Source organism: Solanum stenotomum, chromosome 6, assembly GCF_019186545.1.
Source record: "Solanum stenotomum isolate F172 chromosome 6, ASM1918654v1, whole genome shotgun sequence".
NCBI classification, from domain to species: Eukaryota; Viridiplantae; Streptophyta; class Magnoliopsida; order Solanales; family Solanaceae; genus Solanum; species Solanum stenotomum.
Window position 1 is genome coordinate 43,519,321 of NC_064287.1, and position 16,824 is coordinate 43,536,144.

The 16,824-nt window shown below is 36.0% G+C and overlaps 1 protein-coding gene across 1 annotated transcript; it reads right to left on the reverse strand.

Moving 5' to 3' along the window:
* Positions 1 to 4,051: 4,051 nt before the first annotated feature.
* Positions 4,052 to 10,531, reverse strand: LOC125867971 (late blight resistance protein R1-A-like). Its single transcript, XM_049548564.1, has 4 exons — positions 8,578 to 10,531; positions 5,649 to 8,439; positions 4,411 to 5,573; positions 4,052 to 4,315 (listed from the first exon to the last, which is right to left on the reverse strand). The coding sequence occupies exons 1-3, from the start codon at positions 10,451 to 10,453 to the stop codon at positions 4,421 to 4,423; spliced, it is 5,820 nt and encodes a 1,939-aa protein (XP_049404521.1). The 5' UTR covers positions 10,454 to 10,531; the 3' UTR covers positions 4,052 to 4,315; positions 4,411 to 4,420.
* Positions 10,532 to 16,824: the final 6,293 nt, after the last annotated feature.

The window sequence follows — 16,824 nt, forward strand, 5'->3', positions numbered from 1 at the left end:
TTTCTGTCTCCATCTGTATATATAGACTATCTTTTACCTTTCGAGACAGTCCAGTCTCTGTTGTCTACTTTTAGGACTTGTACTCATTTTGTTAGTAGCTCTGTACTAGTGACTTCCAGGTTCTGGGAGGGATCTTTATTTGTATATATGTTTTTGGTTTGCTTCCGCCTGTTTATATTGTTATTTGCCTACTCTTGTTTAGTTTCTACCCTCAGACCCATTACTTGTTGTTCCGGGTTACGGGTTGGTTTACCTACTGGTGGGTTATAGTAGGTGCCATCATGACTTGAGAAATCGGGTCGTGACACTTGCAACCATTGGTTTGGTCATACCTCTCTTCCAATTCACCCCACAATTCTTGTGCATTACTAACATATTGTAGGCTATCTCTTAGATTTGGTGATCGAGAATTGAGAATCCAAGAGGTTACCATGTCATCACACTTTTCCCACTGTTGAAAAACTAGGATCAGTAGGATCAGGTCTCACAATTTTTCCATTGATAAATCATGTCTTACTCTTAACAGACAAGGCTTTAAGAACAGCTCTCCTCCAAGATCTATAACCAGTACCATCGAAAACAGCAGGCAATAGAGACGAACTTGCATTCTCGGATGGATGCAAGTAGAAAGGGCTAGGGATGTCCATCATAACAGTGTATGTGGAACTAGTCTGAACTGGATCAACTTGGTTATCAACCATGGTGAAATCAGATCGCGATGGAATTCAGAATTGAAAATAGGAAGAAAAAAATGAAATACAATTTGAGCAACAACAGCTGAAACTCAGAATTGAAAAGAGACTTGAAAACAAAATCGAGGACAAAAGTGCAGGAACAATGTCGACTTGATTATTAACAATCTGAAAACTCAAAATTCAACCATGAATTTAATATGAAAAACTCAAAGACTGATGTAGATGCGGAAAAAGGAGCATGATCTATGTCCAGTGCTCTGATACCATGATAAAATCAACACTCTGTGGTCAGGAACAATCGAATTCCTCCATTGATGAACATTGAGTTCATATGAGAAAGGAAGAAGAAGATTCTGGAAGAACTACATAAGGAATGTGTTTCATTGAATATGAATTGAAAAGTAGTAAACATTTACAATGTGGCTCTATGTATATACAATCACTAACAGAATACAACTGGAAATTAACTAACTAACAACTTGACAAATAACAACATGACACTAACTAATTTCACTGTGCATAACTAACTTTTATTGTACACAACTAACTAATGGACTCTATACTTTATATTCTCATCATGTTGCGTTAAGCAGCAAAACCATGGTAAACAATTAGAAGTAAAATGATGTATTTGGAGGTATATGGATGGTTCTTATGTTATAAAAAGGTTACTCCATAAATTAACGAACACATGGAAGAATATTTTAGAACTTAAAATCCAAAATAAGAATAGTGTTTTTCCTCCAAGTCAATCCGTCCGATTAGAATTCAATTCAATATACGCCTCATTTAAACGTATAATATAATCCATCGGTAGAGTGAGACAGGAAAAAGTAGTAACCAAAATAGCCCGGAGAGCTCCAAGTGGTTCACGCTCGACCCATTTGTAGAAGAAGAAATAGATGAATCCAATATCTCACAAATGAAAGTAGATATGTTTAAAAGACTTAAAAAGGGATCAAATCATCAAAAGTAGAAGTTAGCAATTCACAAAAATCACAGTTTCAACTCCATAAACAACATATGTTTCTAATCGAGAAGTTTTCATTATTTGAGATACAATATAAGATGTATTAGCACAATGAGAACTAAAAGAAAACTCGGGAAATTTGAATAGAAATATATATATATATATATATGAATTTTTGAAATCTCTAACTAACAACTATCTATACCAGGAGGATTTGATTGAAGGGTAGATAAACTAATTGGAATCAACGTGAACCAGTGTGATTGTCAAAAACTTATACTGACATAGAATTAGAAGGCACAAATAAAGAATAATATAATACATAACTTCAATACAGAGTAAACAAATAAACAAAACAATCACTGAGAGGAGATAAAAGTTAACCCAATTACTTCAGGTAAAATTGACCAGTAAGTTCATCATAATAAAAAAACTTACATCAGTAAGAAAGTCCTAATTAAAACATTACTTAATTTCTGTAGATGATGCCTTTTCATCTTTATGATCAAATCATGTTTATGAAGATCTAGATATATAGTGCAATATCCTTGAGATAATTTCGCTATATTTTTTTAAAATTTTTTTACCATCATTGTCATCTTTGCATAAATAGAAAAATAGTTAATTGCTAGATAGAGCAACATAAATACGGCAACACCATGTATGTAAATAAATAACCTGCTTGCAATCGAATATTATGTAGATCACATAATTAATTTTATGTGATTGCATAATCAGTTATAAATTTGTTGACCGTATAATAAATTTATATCAATATTTAATTCTATTTTAATATTTAGACATAAAAGTAAAATTATATTTTACATGTATATTAATAAAAAAAAAATTATGTCATGGATATAAATGGCAGGATATATAAGTGCACCAATTTCATCGAGACATGATACTTTTTGATTATTTTCATAAGATCAAATTCATCTTCTTCTTTTTTTATGTTAAGCAATTGCACAGTCAATTGAGTACTCAATTAAATCGCTTCAAAGCCTTCGACTATTTTTATTTAAATTTATTATCTAGTTAGACATAATAATAATTCATTATACGCATTCAAATTCTTCATCAGAGGAAAACAGATCTCTATACAATAATGTCAAAATTTTGCGAAAAATCTTTATGCCGCCACAAGGTACTTTATATCTTATAATTGGACTTTTAATTTTATTTTTCACACAAAAACTTATTTGTATCCCATTAACATTATTCCTTGTTGTTTGTGAACATAACACTTTTTTTAAGTGAAATAAAAATACATATCAAAGATGATACAATCAAATATCATTTGATAACGATTTCAAAGCAACATGAACTTATCAAAATCTCTTTATTTTAATCATTTTCAGGTATGTGAACCTTTCTTCTTATAAATTATTTTACTTGTCATTTCAACGACTCACTTTATTAGTTATATTCCTTTTCGGATTATGTTTAGCTATTTACGGAAAGGACATCTGTTTTATCATTAAACAAAAAGTTATATTTACAAAAAGTATACTTATTGTATATAATTAAAAATAAAAGTAAAGTTACATCTTTATTTCAAAAGAATTGTCCTTGAATAGAATTTTTTTTCCAAATAAAAATTGTATCTCTTTATATTGATGGAAGGGTGAATACACAAATCTTCAGTCCTATTTTTAACAAAATAATATTGAATATTTAATTTCATCTCCCCTATCTCTCCACAAGGCATTTCTACCATTAGAACCTCGAAGTCAGTTACAATTCAAACTCCCTCTTCTAATATATGGTCACTTGGCGGTGTGTTCATGATTCGATCTGAATTAACTTTTGATTAAAATTCAAATTAAATTAGGTTAATCAGTTTTTAAAATTTTATAAACAAACCAAATAAAATAAAATAAAAACCATTGATTTGGTTCAATTTTTCGATTTATAACTAGCTAATGATGACTTGATAATAGTAAAATAATTAAGACATGACGAGTAACTATTTGAAATGAACTTTATAAATCAACAAGTTTCTCTTTATTATTACAAGATAAATGTATCCGAATCTTCTATTACTTCTCTAACATATTAATTCACAACGAAGAATGTTGTGAACTGCAAATAGTTGTATCGCTTTAAAAGAAAAGCAAATGGCTCTACAGATCGATACAAATTAAAGGTTGCCTAGTTGCAAAAAGGCCTGACTTGAATTTTCATCAGACCTTTAGTCCATAGCAGTTGCAACACAAGTTGAGGGATGCCAATTTAACCTTATCATTACAACTATTCCATTTTTTTCATCTACATTACAGTACGTAATAGCTTTTCGTTGGAACTGAAGAAAAGCAGTTCTCTAAATACGTAACACTAACATAAATTTCTCAACGGCAGAAACAATAGTCATTTCAAATTTGCAAAAATTCCAGCAGATTCAGAAAAGATTACACGAGCTCTTGTTCATAAAGTTACATCATAAATCAAGTCTGCAATTTATTCAAACACTTGAAGAAACATAAGTTTCTAAACAGTAAGTAGTTTGGTAGCCAGTAACAATCATTTTAAATTTCCAAAAAAACAAATGAGCTTTGCTTACAGAGTCATTACAAATCAATGTTGACATTTATTCAAACACTTCACTTCTTGCTGAAAATCCCCCGAGCTGAGGCCATGCTCCGTCTTTCTGTTTAAAATGAATAAAAAAATATTCTTTTTGGTAACCAAGACAAGTATAATACTAACAAATATGGTGAAACAGGAAAATGGAAAGAACGATACCGGATAAGAGTCAATGAGATGATCTTGTGTCCCAATCTGGAGGTTGTATTGTAACTCTGAACGCATAATTTTCCATAACTTCATGTTGTGTTGTTTGAAATTCCTGGGCTGAATTGGCAACAGACCAGCTGCACCAGTTTACTTCAATGTTTAGAGATGCAACATCCTCAAAATGACAAGGGATTTTCTTAAGCTTCTTGCATTTCGTTAACACTAAACGTTCAAGCTTAGGAAAAGCATCATCCATGACAGACCACTCTGCAATGTTGAGGTTGTCCAATTTTAAGTATTTGAGTTCAGGGAAATCTGAATCTTTCACTTCCCATTCACCTCCATCAAAGGCTCGGAAAAGTAACTTTAGAATCTCCAAGTTCGGAAGATTACCAACTGTCCAAATTTGGGTCCAAGGTAGACGAAAATTCGACAAAGTCAATTCCCTCAGATTTAAGGGGAAATTGAATTCGTGAGGATGTTTAGTTGGATAACTGTACGAAAGCAGCTTCAGAGATTCAAGCTGATGTAGAAAGTCTAATCTAGGAAAACGAACAATGCTTCCTTTAGTTGAATAACCCAATAATCCCTCAACTATGCATCTCAGCTTTCTCAAATTTGGCATGCTTCTCAATATCTTCTCTGCATCTTCACCAGGGGAGAGACATGGAGTGGAAAAGGTCTCCAAATTAACTAATTGTGACTCACACATGTTATCGTGAAGACTGAATGAAGCACGCCTATTTACATGTACATGCCTCAATTTAAACATCTTGAAAAGTGAACATGGTAACTTCAACACTCTATGCAATCCGTTAACCACAAAAGTTTCAAGATTCCAAAGAACAGATACGGATGAAGGAATAGAATCAGCAGTTGTTCGAACAGCAAAGTACCTCATATGAATTAGAGATTTTAATTCATTAGGAAAGGTATCACCTATGTTGATGGATTCCAAATTCAACACCTTAACAAGTTTGAATCTGTTAATGATGAAGGAGATATCACGTGCCATTGAAGGGTAATAATCATCACTGCTGGCATTGAATAGCAAAGAACGAACACTTGATCCAGCCTGCTGCCACTGAGCAAAGTCATCCCATTTAGAATATATGGACAAGCGGTATATCTCGGGCTTTTCAGGATAAGAAATGGAATCCACACCATGGCCTCTGTTCAAAGAAAAAACATGAAAATGAGAATTGTGATGAAGGTTATCAAAGTAAAATTGATATAATTTTTTGTACCTATGTATCCAGAAGAGGAAATTATCTTGCTTGGCCTTTTCCACACAGAATTGATGCAACAAATCATGAACACGGCAGGTTTTCAATTTTCCATTGGATCTCTTCTCCATATCCGTTACCAAATTTTTTCTAATAAGATCTTTCAGGTAATCTTGGGCAGCATCTTCTGATCCTTTATCCTTACTGTCTTCAACAATTCCTTCTGCTAACCACACTCGTGACAATTTCGAGACTGGAATATCCTTGCCCCTCAAAAATCCTCCAAAATAGAGAAAACACGGTTTTAGATGGTTTGGTAAATTCTTGTAACTGAATCCAATTATAGACATGCTCTCTTCTGAGCTCCCAATGTTGTGTGAACTAAGACTTTCTTCTACTTCTTTCCAGCAATCTGCTTTCTTCTTTTTCTCTTTGAGAACACCAGCTACTAAGACAATTGAGAGAGGCAGCCCTCCACACCTTTTCGCTATTCGTAATCCCACATCTCCGAGTTCACATGGGAAGCTTTGACCATGAAACAACTCTTCCTGTAGTAACTTCCAGCTCTCATCATCTGTGAGTAAACGCAGAGGATGGGGATCGCTGTTACATTTAGCATGATCGGCAACCTCATACAGCCTCGTTGTCAGAATAATTCTACTCCTATTCTGAGAACCTTGAAAACACATTTTCAAATAGTCCCATGCTGTTTTATCCCACACATCATCAATGAGAATTAAGAATCTCTTGGTCAATAAAACACGACGCAGCTCAGTAGCTAACTCATCATCTCCTTTTTTGGTGCGATCAGCAGGCTCAAGAACATCATTCAAAATAGTAAGCAACAAATCTCTCCATGAATATACTTGAGTCACATGACACATAGCACGAACATCAAAGTGAGAGACAACTGTGGGATCATTGTAAATCTTCTTTGCAAGAGTGGTTTTACCATTTCCAGGCATACCAAATATCGAGATAACATCCAGCTGATGCAATCCTCCAAGAAGTTGCTTCTTTAATTTGTCCATCACATCTTGAAACCCCACCATTTCTTCATTTGCTCCTGAAGTATTAGCTGATAATGATGGCACAATATAAGCAGAACCTTTTGCAACGCGGTTCACATCAATCTCCTCTCTTTTTAGGTTCTCACCAACATCTTTGTTGACAAGCTTGATATTCTCAACAACTTCAGATATCCAATAAGCTTTGTACATCAGTGAGTAAGAACAGGCCAAGCAAGTGTCAATGACATACTCGGCTTTGTATGTCATTTCAGTTGCACTGATTATTAGACCACAAATTTCATCATGCTCATCATAGGTTTCTTCCGTATGATCGAAAAATGATCTTAGAATCAATAATCCCTCCTTGACTAATACAATCTGAGGCTTCAGTTTGGTAATTAGGTCAAGCTTAGAGTGTAACAGCTCCTCCAACTTTCCCAAGAAGCAATTGAGAAATCCTAATCCATTGGTCTTGGGGAAGTTAAGCCCTGTCACTTCACGAAATTCAGAAGTAATAGTTTTGACCTCTGCCTCAACAAAATTAAACACTTGTTTGACATCGTAGAGATATAACAGGTGGAACCAAGCACGACTATCACCACTGACAGAGAAGAAAATGACATACTTTTCCCCATAGGCAACATTTTGAACACGTTCCATAAGGTCTTTGAGTTCTGTATGCATATTGCACGGCTTTAAGATATCAGCAAGAAACTCCAGTTTCTCTTGAACTACTAGGATTTGATTCCTCACGACCGGGATCACGTCACCCCTAGAATGCAGATGGTTCAGCATGTCCAAAAACATGTTGATAAGACATTTCAGATCTGTCACAGTGATATAGGAGGTTGATTCATCCAGTAACTGAAAGCATACTTCTCTAATCTCTGCATTGACAGACTTGGTCTCTTTTAGGAAATCGGATAATGAAAGACTCATATCCGCAGAGCTACTTCCATCCACGAAACTTTCATAACTACAAGTGCTAATTAATGTTGACTTGTGGGCAGCCACTTCAGCATGCATTAAGAGACCATCTGATTTGTTAAGCTCTATCGTCTGTTGCCCAAGAAGATCAATGAGAAAGACTATAAGGAAAATTAGCTCTTCATTAGCATTTTCCACCAGATTCAGTAATTCAGTTTCAAGAATGGCTTTGTGCTTTAGTTGATCCGTCAACTTCCCCTTGCACTTGATTAGCATGAAAGCCACAGTTAAAAGTTGAAGCAAAAGATTGACCTTCTTACCCTTGTTGCTTTGCGAAGAATCTTCATATGATAAACAGATAGCAGCTTCGGCCTCAATCGCTAAAGCTCCAATTTCCGACAAGAGATTATTTTGCTTCTTGCATTCAGTGTACTGAATTCGGGGATCAACAAGGATTGATACAAAGAGCAGCAAACTGTGGTAAATCCTTTTGAGTTTATCTGAATCAGTAAGTTTCAGATCAGCTTCATCCTTTAGTAGCAGATTTTCGAAAATATATTCATGGAACCTTAGCAAAACCTCATCCATCTTCGGGCTATCAGAGGAGGATTTCAACTTTGTGAAACAAGAATCAATGACCTCGAAGTAAGTAGGAAGAAACTTCAGCGGATATATCACATGATGATCTGGTGTTGATGCAGAAAAGGATGGACAAATCTGCCGAATCGCTGCCTTAATAAGCTTAAACTTAAGAAGCAATTGAAAGTGCAAGACATTTATTTTCCTCATCAATTCTCTTTCCTCTGAATCACGAGAAAGAGAAGTAATGCATGAGTGTGCTTCAGTGGCCACAGATAGAACTAAGGGCAATACATGTGATGCATCTACCTCGACAAATTCAGTCTCCTGTAGGAAATCAGATATTTCCCCTGTGTTGCTTCCATACACAAAACTTTCATAACTACAAGTGCTAAACTTGTGGGCATCCACTTCAGCATGCATTAAGAGATCATCTGATTTGTCAATCTTTGTCGTGTGTTGCCTGAGAAGATCCATGAGAAAGCCTCTAAGGAAAATAATTTCTTCATGAGCATTTGCCACAAGATCCAAAAATTCAGTTTCATGAATAGCTTTGTGCTTTAGTTGATCCATCAACTTCCCCTCACACTTGATTAGCATGAAAGACGCAGTCAAAAGTTGAAGCAAAAGACCGACTTTCCTACTTTTGCTTCTGTCCAAAGCATCCTCATACGATAAGCGGATAGCAGCTTCGGCCTCAATCGCTAAAGTTCCAATTTTTCTCAAGAGATCATTTTGCCTCTTGCATTCAATGTACTGCATTGGGGGATCAACAACAAGTGTTACCAAGGGCATCAACCTGTGGTAAAACCTTTTAACTTTATCTGTATCAGTAAGTTCCAGATCTGCTTCAACCTTTAGTAGCAGATTTTCAAAAATATATTCATGAAACTCCATGAAAACCTCATCCATCGTCGGGCTACCAGCGGAGGGCGATGTCTTTGAGGATTTCAACATGGTGAAATAAGAACTGATGGCCTCAACATAAGTAGGAAGAAAGTTCAACGGATATATCACAGGCAGAACTGGTGTTGATGATGCCGAAATGAAGGGACAAATCACTTCCCTAATAAACTTAAATTTAAGATGTAATTGAAAATGCAAGAGATTAATTTTCCTGGCTAATTCTCCATCCTCTGAATCACGAGAAAGAGAATTAGTGAATGACTCTGCTTCGGTGGTGACAGATAGAACTAAGGTCAAGACATCAGTTAGCTGAGTCTGCACTTTGCACTTGTCCAATGAATCCATGAGGAACGTTTTCATGGAAGTCAATTCTTCCTGAAAGCAGTCCATCTGGGACTCTGGTAACCTTAGTTTCTGAAACAGACTGATCTCTAACTTGAGATACTTAAACTTCATTTGCAAAGGAAGAAACATAAGGTCTACTTCAGCAATATTGTTCTCTAAGTTCATGTCACACAAGGAGTAGATTGCAATTGCTGCTTCTATGGCCAGAACTTCCAGAAATGAGAGCAATGAGCTCAAGTCTTGTTGCTGGTGATCTAATATCTTGTGAAATTTAGAGAGATGAAGAAGTCCATCTTGGAGCCATTCAAATCTATCGGATAAAGCAACATTCAAACTGGCATCATGAATTTTCAGCTTTTCCAGATCATATCTGATAGACTCAGTAAACTTCTGAGCAAGATCAAGATCAAGATCATGTGATAGATTCTTAAGACCATCATGCATCAGTGGAGCTTTTGGACTTGACGAATGTGATGCTTTCAGGAAACTGATATAAAGCTTCCTCCATTCAGGCCTAATAGGATTTATCCTTTCCAGCAATTTTGAAATCTTGGACTCGAAGTCAGGACCAGCGAACACACAATAATATGTTACCCCAATAGAAGACTTGGGCGCTGATATACGTGCCGAGTACTGGTCATACGTCTCCCAACACAAGATAGATAGGTAAGTTGCAGTTTTAGCTATATCCTCAGCAAGGGTGAAGAGATCCTTTATTTTCTCATGTTCAATATTGCACCGCTTTGCGGTAAACTTGAGGAGAACTCCCAGATGTTTAAACTCCCGAAATGTAATGCCTGTCAGATATTCAACAGTATTGCAAATACTTTTGACGAGGTTCACCATATCCATAGTGATCATACGGGTAGATGATGATGTTGATTGCTTGGAAGGACTGATAAATCGCTCAGCAATAATCTCAGGTTTGATCATTTTCATCACATCTGAAATCATTTTCACTGTCTCACTTGTCAGGCCTTGATTCTTCAAAAGAGAAAGTATCTCACAAAAGTCATCATTGGCTTCATCGATTAAGGGCTTAAGCTGCGCAGATACCATATTATTACAGTTTTCCTTCTTCAGCCAACCGAAATAATACCATAAATTATGTGCAATCTCCCTAGCATAGTCCAATTGATCCTTGTATGAACTATCTAACTGCCCCGTCTTTACACAATCGGTGATGCTTTTTTTTAATATAAAGCAAGAATCTTGGGCCATCTACTTGTTGATAAGATCCTGCAACTAACAAAGAATGACCATTACAGAATGTTTTTTTTTTCACCAAGTCAAATCCGAGCTCCTCTAAATATTTCAAACTCTTTTGATTATATATTTCACTCAAATCAATTATGTTTGCGGCAGGTCAAGCTAGCTTTAAAATCAGTGAAAAGAAATAATGAATGAAGCCGCAGACAGGTCAACTATCCAAAAACGAATAAGAATGTTATAGCTTATGCATCGCGTTAGTTGAAGGTGCATGAGAGGAATTACCCAACACATGATTTGGAGTTAGCAGCGGTAGTGTTTGCTCTTAAGATCTGGCGGCATTACCTCTATGGTGTTAAGTGTGAATTGTTCACTGATCATCGTAGTTTGCAACATGTGTTCACTCAAAAAGATCTGAATTTGAGACAGCGAAGGTGGATGAAGTTACTTAAAGATTATGATGTCACCATTCAATACCATCCGGGTAAGGCTAATGTAGTGGCAGATGCTTTGAGTCGAAAAACGGTGAGTATGGGTAATTTAGCTTGCTTAAGTGTAACCAAGCGACCTTTGGCTAAGGAAATTCAGACCTTGGAGTCTAAGTTCATGCAGTTGGGCATCTCAGAAAGAGGTGTGGCGTTAGCTAGCATTGAAGTGAGGGCCATATTCATTGAAGAGATCAAGGCCAAACAAATTGAGGATGAAAATTTGAATGCACTAAAGAAGAAGACTGTGATTGGTAAGGCACAATAGACCACTCTTGATGCAGAAGAATATGTGTTCCTCGAGTTGATGACTTGATTCAGAAATTGTTGACAGAATCTCATGGCTCACGATATTCTATTCATCCGGATGTGACCAAGATGTACCGAGATTTGAAGAGAATTTATTGGTGGCCAGACATGAAGAAGGACATATCGGAGTTTGTGGCTAAGTGTCAAAATTGCCAACAAGTAAAATATGAACATCAAAGGCCTGCAGGTTTGCTTCAGAGAATGCCAATTCCGGAATGTAGGTGGGAGAGGATAGCCATGAATTTTGTGGTTAGTCTTCCCAAGACCTTGGGAAAGTTTGATTCTATTTGGGTAGCAGTTGATAGATTGACTAAATCAGCCCATTTTATTCCAGTAAGAATATATTATAATGCTAACAATTGGCTAAAGTTTATGTGAAAGAGATAGTGAGGTTGCATGGGGTGCCCCTTTCTATCATCTCAGACCGTGGTACCCAATTCACATCCAAGTTTTGGAGGAAGTTACATGATGAATTGGGCACATAACTCACTTTTAGTACAACCTTCCATCCACAGACAAACGGGCAGTCAGAGAGGACTATTCAAGTGTTAGAAGACATGTTGAGGACATGTGTGATTGATTTTGGAGGGCATTGGGATAAATTCATACCTTTGTGTGAGTTCTCCTATAATAATAGTTATCACTTTAGCATTGATATGGCACCATTTGAGGCACTTTATGGGAGGGGATGTAGATCACCCATATGATGGTTCGAAGTTGGAGATGTGAAACCTTTGGGGGTTGATTTAGCGAAGTATGCTCAAGATAAGGTAAAGAGTATTCAAGCTAAGCTTCTAGCAGCCTAGAGTAGATAGAAAAAGTATGCAGACCATAAGGTAAGAGATATAACATTTCAGACTGGTGAGAATGTTCTTCTTAAAGTGTCACCCATGAAAGGGGTGATGAAATTTGATAAGGAGGGCAAGCTTAGTCCTCGTTACATTGGTCCCTTTGAGATTTTTGAATGTGTAGGGCCCGTGGCCTATAGATTGGCTTTACCTCCTAACCTATCGGGAGTTCACCCAGTATTCCATGTGTCCATGTTGAAGAGATATCATGGTGATGGTGATTACATCATTAATTGGGACTCAATTGTGTTAGACAAGGACTTACAAAATGAGGAGGAACCGATTGCAATTGTTGATCGTGATGTGCGTAAGTTGAGGACCAAGGAGATCAAATCCGTGAAAGTTCAATGGAAGCATCGTCCAGTTGAGGAAGCTACTTGGGAAAGTGAGAAGGACGTGCGAGACAAGTATCCCCAATTGTTTGTCGATTCAGGTACTACTCCATTCTTTCTTTAGCCTGTTTTTCCTAAGTTTGTCACTCGAGGACGAGTGATGGGTAAATTGGTATCTATTGTAACTACTTATTTCTTGTATAGAAAAGCCAACAGGGAAAATTTTTGGACCGGAAAACTTTTTCGTAATAACTTGAGATTTCTCAACCTAGTCTAGATTTGGACAAAATCGGAGTCTATTATGAATTCGATCACATGAGTAGATAGGTAAGTCGTTAAGGAACCCGTACGACTTTACGTAATTGAATTTGGGTGAGTAGAACTCTCGAAACTGATCTTGGAGTGAACGGGTAATTTCTGAGTGTCGTTGGTTGAATGTGTATTGTGAAATAGGATCTTGGAATTATTAAAATAGCTTATTGTTTCGTGCAAGCTGCTTTGGCGGGGATTTCTGTTGCCAGGGCGGGGCCACTGTAGCGGGGTGAGGACCGTTGTGGTAGGCCCAACGCGACTTAATTAGAAATAAACCCCAAAACGTCTTTATTCTGCACTTTTCGACTTTGAGAGTAAGGAGACGAACCCCTGGAGATTCTTGACAGTTTTCCACCATCTTAAAGGATAAATGTAAGGTTTTAACTCCTCGAATCTGTTTTTTGATCCGTAGAAAGTAATCTAATGGGTAAATATCGATGGGGCAGAGTTTTGATCTGAGAATTATGGTGGGAAAATCCCTAATTTGGGTAGTGGGATCATGAGTATGATCTAGGGTTGTTAGAATTATTAGTAATCCGGGTAATTAGTGATTGTTTATTGATTCCCGTATTATATTGATTGTTTGTAAACCAAGAACAAACGGAACGAATCCGAAAATAGAAAAATCAAGTTTCTTAGGGTTTTAAGCTTGTTTCGAGATAGGTAATGGTTGTGATTCTATGATCGTGTGATGTATGTTTGTTCTTACTTCATTATGATACATGTATGTATGAGAATGTTGCATTATTGATCACATTAATTGTAAATGAAGATATATGAATGATGAATGTCATGAATGATTATGAGAATGTACTTTGTGATTATGATTGTGGCTTGTTGAATGGATCGGGTGTTGCGTTCCGACACACTAACTTGGATCAGTTGCCACATTTCGATATAATTATGGGATCGGTTGCCACGTTCCGGTATGCTAACAGTTTGGGTTCGATGAGAGGACCAATAATTTGACGTAATTGTGTATCTTGAGAAATGCAAAACTGTATATTGTTCGTAAATGTTGATAATATTATATATGTTCGATATATGCATATGATTATAATATTGTATTGACTTATGTATATTACACTTAGTGGGATAGTTGTGTGATCCTGCCAGTACATTTTGGTTGTGTACTAATACTGCACTTGCTCTTTCTTTGTTGAGTGCATGGCATCTTTAGGCGGCTATTGACAGACATCGTTTAGAAGATCAGTGATCGTCGATCGAATTCAAGGGTGAGCCAATTCTTCCAGGCTGCCATGAGTTCTCCTTTCATCTATGTCCACATTTCGGACTTAGACTTTTCTAGTTAGTTATTAGTTCATTAGTTTGGGGTCGTAACCCTTCTTGTTAGACTTATGGATCTTGTTAGATGTTTTGGTACATTGACTTTCAGGTTTTAGGCGTACTTTCCGCATTTGTTTTAGTTGTTAGACTTTTATTTCGAGTTTATGGGAACTCCCTATCTTTTCCTTAGCTATTTAGCTTGCTTCCATAACTTAAATGCCTTAGTATTTTGGTTGAGTTGTTAGTTTGGGTTGGAGTAATGGTTCTCCCACCGGAGGGTTAGTGTGGGTGCCAATCACGATAGTCAGGGTCGTGACACACATAAGAAAGGGTTAAAATTTGATACCTGGTGTAGCCCCATCTTACTTGGAAGTGCTCTAAGTCTCCTCCCACCATTCTAGCCCGAGTCTTGGCTCCATTGTACATGTCCTTTATTGCCCTAATATAACCCATCGGGACACCTCTAGCCTCCAAGAACCTCTACATCTCTCGGAACTTTGTTATATGTTTTTTCAAGGTCAATGAACACCATATGTAGGTCCATCTTCTTTTTCCTATATTTCTCTACCAGTCTCCGCACAAGATGGATGACTTTAGTAGTTGATCGTCCCAACATGAATCCAAATTGATTCTCGAAAATTAACACTCCTCTCCTCACCTTCATCTCCACCACTCTCTCCCAAATCTTTATAGTGTTTCTTAGAAATTTGATACCACTTTAATTGTTATAGTCTTGGATATAACTCTTGTTCTTGTACAATGAAATCATTGTACTTGTCGGACATTTTTGCCATCTTAAAAATAACACTAAACAACCTAGTTAACCATTCCATACTTATCTAGTCTATGCTTTTCCAAAATTCCATCGGAATCTCATCATGTCTTCTACTAATAACACATTTAACCACAACCCTAAAACACCTACTATACCCTACATCCCGATGTCTTTCAAGTGCGCCAAATAACCCAACACAATGTCTTTGTCCCTTGTTTCATTTAAGAGTTTGTGAAAGTATGCTTGTTATCCTTGTTTAATGGCGGTCTCTTCCACCAGCACTTCGCCTCATCCTTAGTGCACTTCATTTGATCCAAGTCGCGAGCTTTTCTCTCTCTTGGGTTTGCAATCCTATATAATTTCTTATCCCCACAATTTTCTCATAGCTCGACATACAAGTGTTCGAAAGCTTCCGTCTTAGCCACCGTCTCAGCTAACTTAGCTCTGTCTAAATAGGATATCATTTTCAGAAGCTTATTTTTCTCTTTAGTTTTTATTTATAACTCAAAAACATTGTTTATTATGTTTACATGATTTTTAAAATAGTGTACTCGTTGATATAGGATACCCAAAGGGTACACAATTCCATCTATATATGCTTCAAGCTAGGATGCTCAATGTGTTTGCACCACCTAGCCTGAGGGAGGAGTGTTGAGAGAAATAAAACTTATACTAGAAGGGTAAAATAATCATTTCCTAAAGTTAGTTACTCCCCGTGTCCTAATTTATATGGCACACTGTCATTTTTAGTCACTCCCAAAAGAAATCGAACATTTCAATATTTAATAACAATTTAACTTTAAAATGCTCATTTCACCCAACTATCACTTATTTTATACCACAAATTTAAGAATCTTTCTTTTATTTCTTAAATTTTGTGTCTAGTCAAACTAGCACATCATATAAATTGAGACGGGGGAGTACTAGTTTGTTAATGACTTGTAATTAGATACTTCCTCTGTCCCTAATTACTTGTTCATTTTGACAAATCAAGAAAGGACAATTTTTTTTACCTATTATACTCTCAATTAATTACTTTGAAAAAAGTCGAACTTTTTGAAAATCTTAAGTTTATAATTCATCCAATTCATAATTAATAGGGGTAAAATGGTAAACTCACTATGTCAATTATTGTTATCTTAATAGGTGTGTCAATTCAAAAGTGGACAAGTAATTAGGGACAGAGGGAGTACTTAGTAATTTTGCTTAGCTTGTATATAATTAGCATGTTCGTACCTAGATACTTTTTCATTTAAAGGAATTTTTAGCAGATATATTCATGAAAATTAATTACTAGTATAACACTTTAGTAATAAGGGAAAATTTGTTATTTTTTTTTTTATATATATTAATATCCAGATTAAAATAATTATTACAAAAGAAATCAAAATAATGAAGGTAAGCATAATATCGTTAATTAACCACAGTCTACAACGGATGTTAGTGTTACAAAATCAAACCTAAAAGAATGTCTTTGGAATTAATAAGAATTTTGTATGTGCAAAGTGTATCGAAGTATATGTAAGTTGATCTTGCATTCGCGTGATTTCAATTAGACAGAGACATTATATCAGATTATTTTGCGAGCATATATACTGTATCTGCAACATTTTAATACATAACATAGCTATATGTTTCATAAATACACAATTTACCACTGTGTTTTGTAATCTGGAAGGAGCCTATGACTATTTATGAAAATTGTCATATTAAATTGCTTTTAAATGCCATGTAGGAGCAGACTCATTTTTCTCACTAATATCACACCCAAACTCCTATACACCTCTATTCCTCTAATTTGCAGTCGTTATAGCTCAATTTTTTTCCTTCAATCCCGACCAAGTCAAATCTCTTTTAAACAGTCCTAAAATTA

Bases quoted from the DNA above. Each gene is read 5' to 3' on its own strand.
- LOC125867971 (XM_049548564.1), bottom strand. From the start codon at position 10,453: ATGGTATCTGCGCAGCTTAAGCCCTTAATCGATGAAGCCAATGATGAC. The intron at 8,440-8,577 runs ATGATCTCTTAA...TAGATGCATCAC, and splicing joins GACAAAGATTGACAAATCAG to ATGTATTGCCCTTAGTTCTA. The intron at 5,574-5,648 runs GTACAAAAAATT...TTCTTTGAACAG, and splicing joins TTCCTCTTCTGGATACATAG to AGGCCATGGTGTGGATTCCA.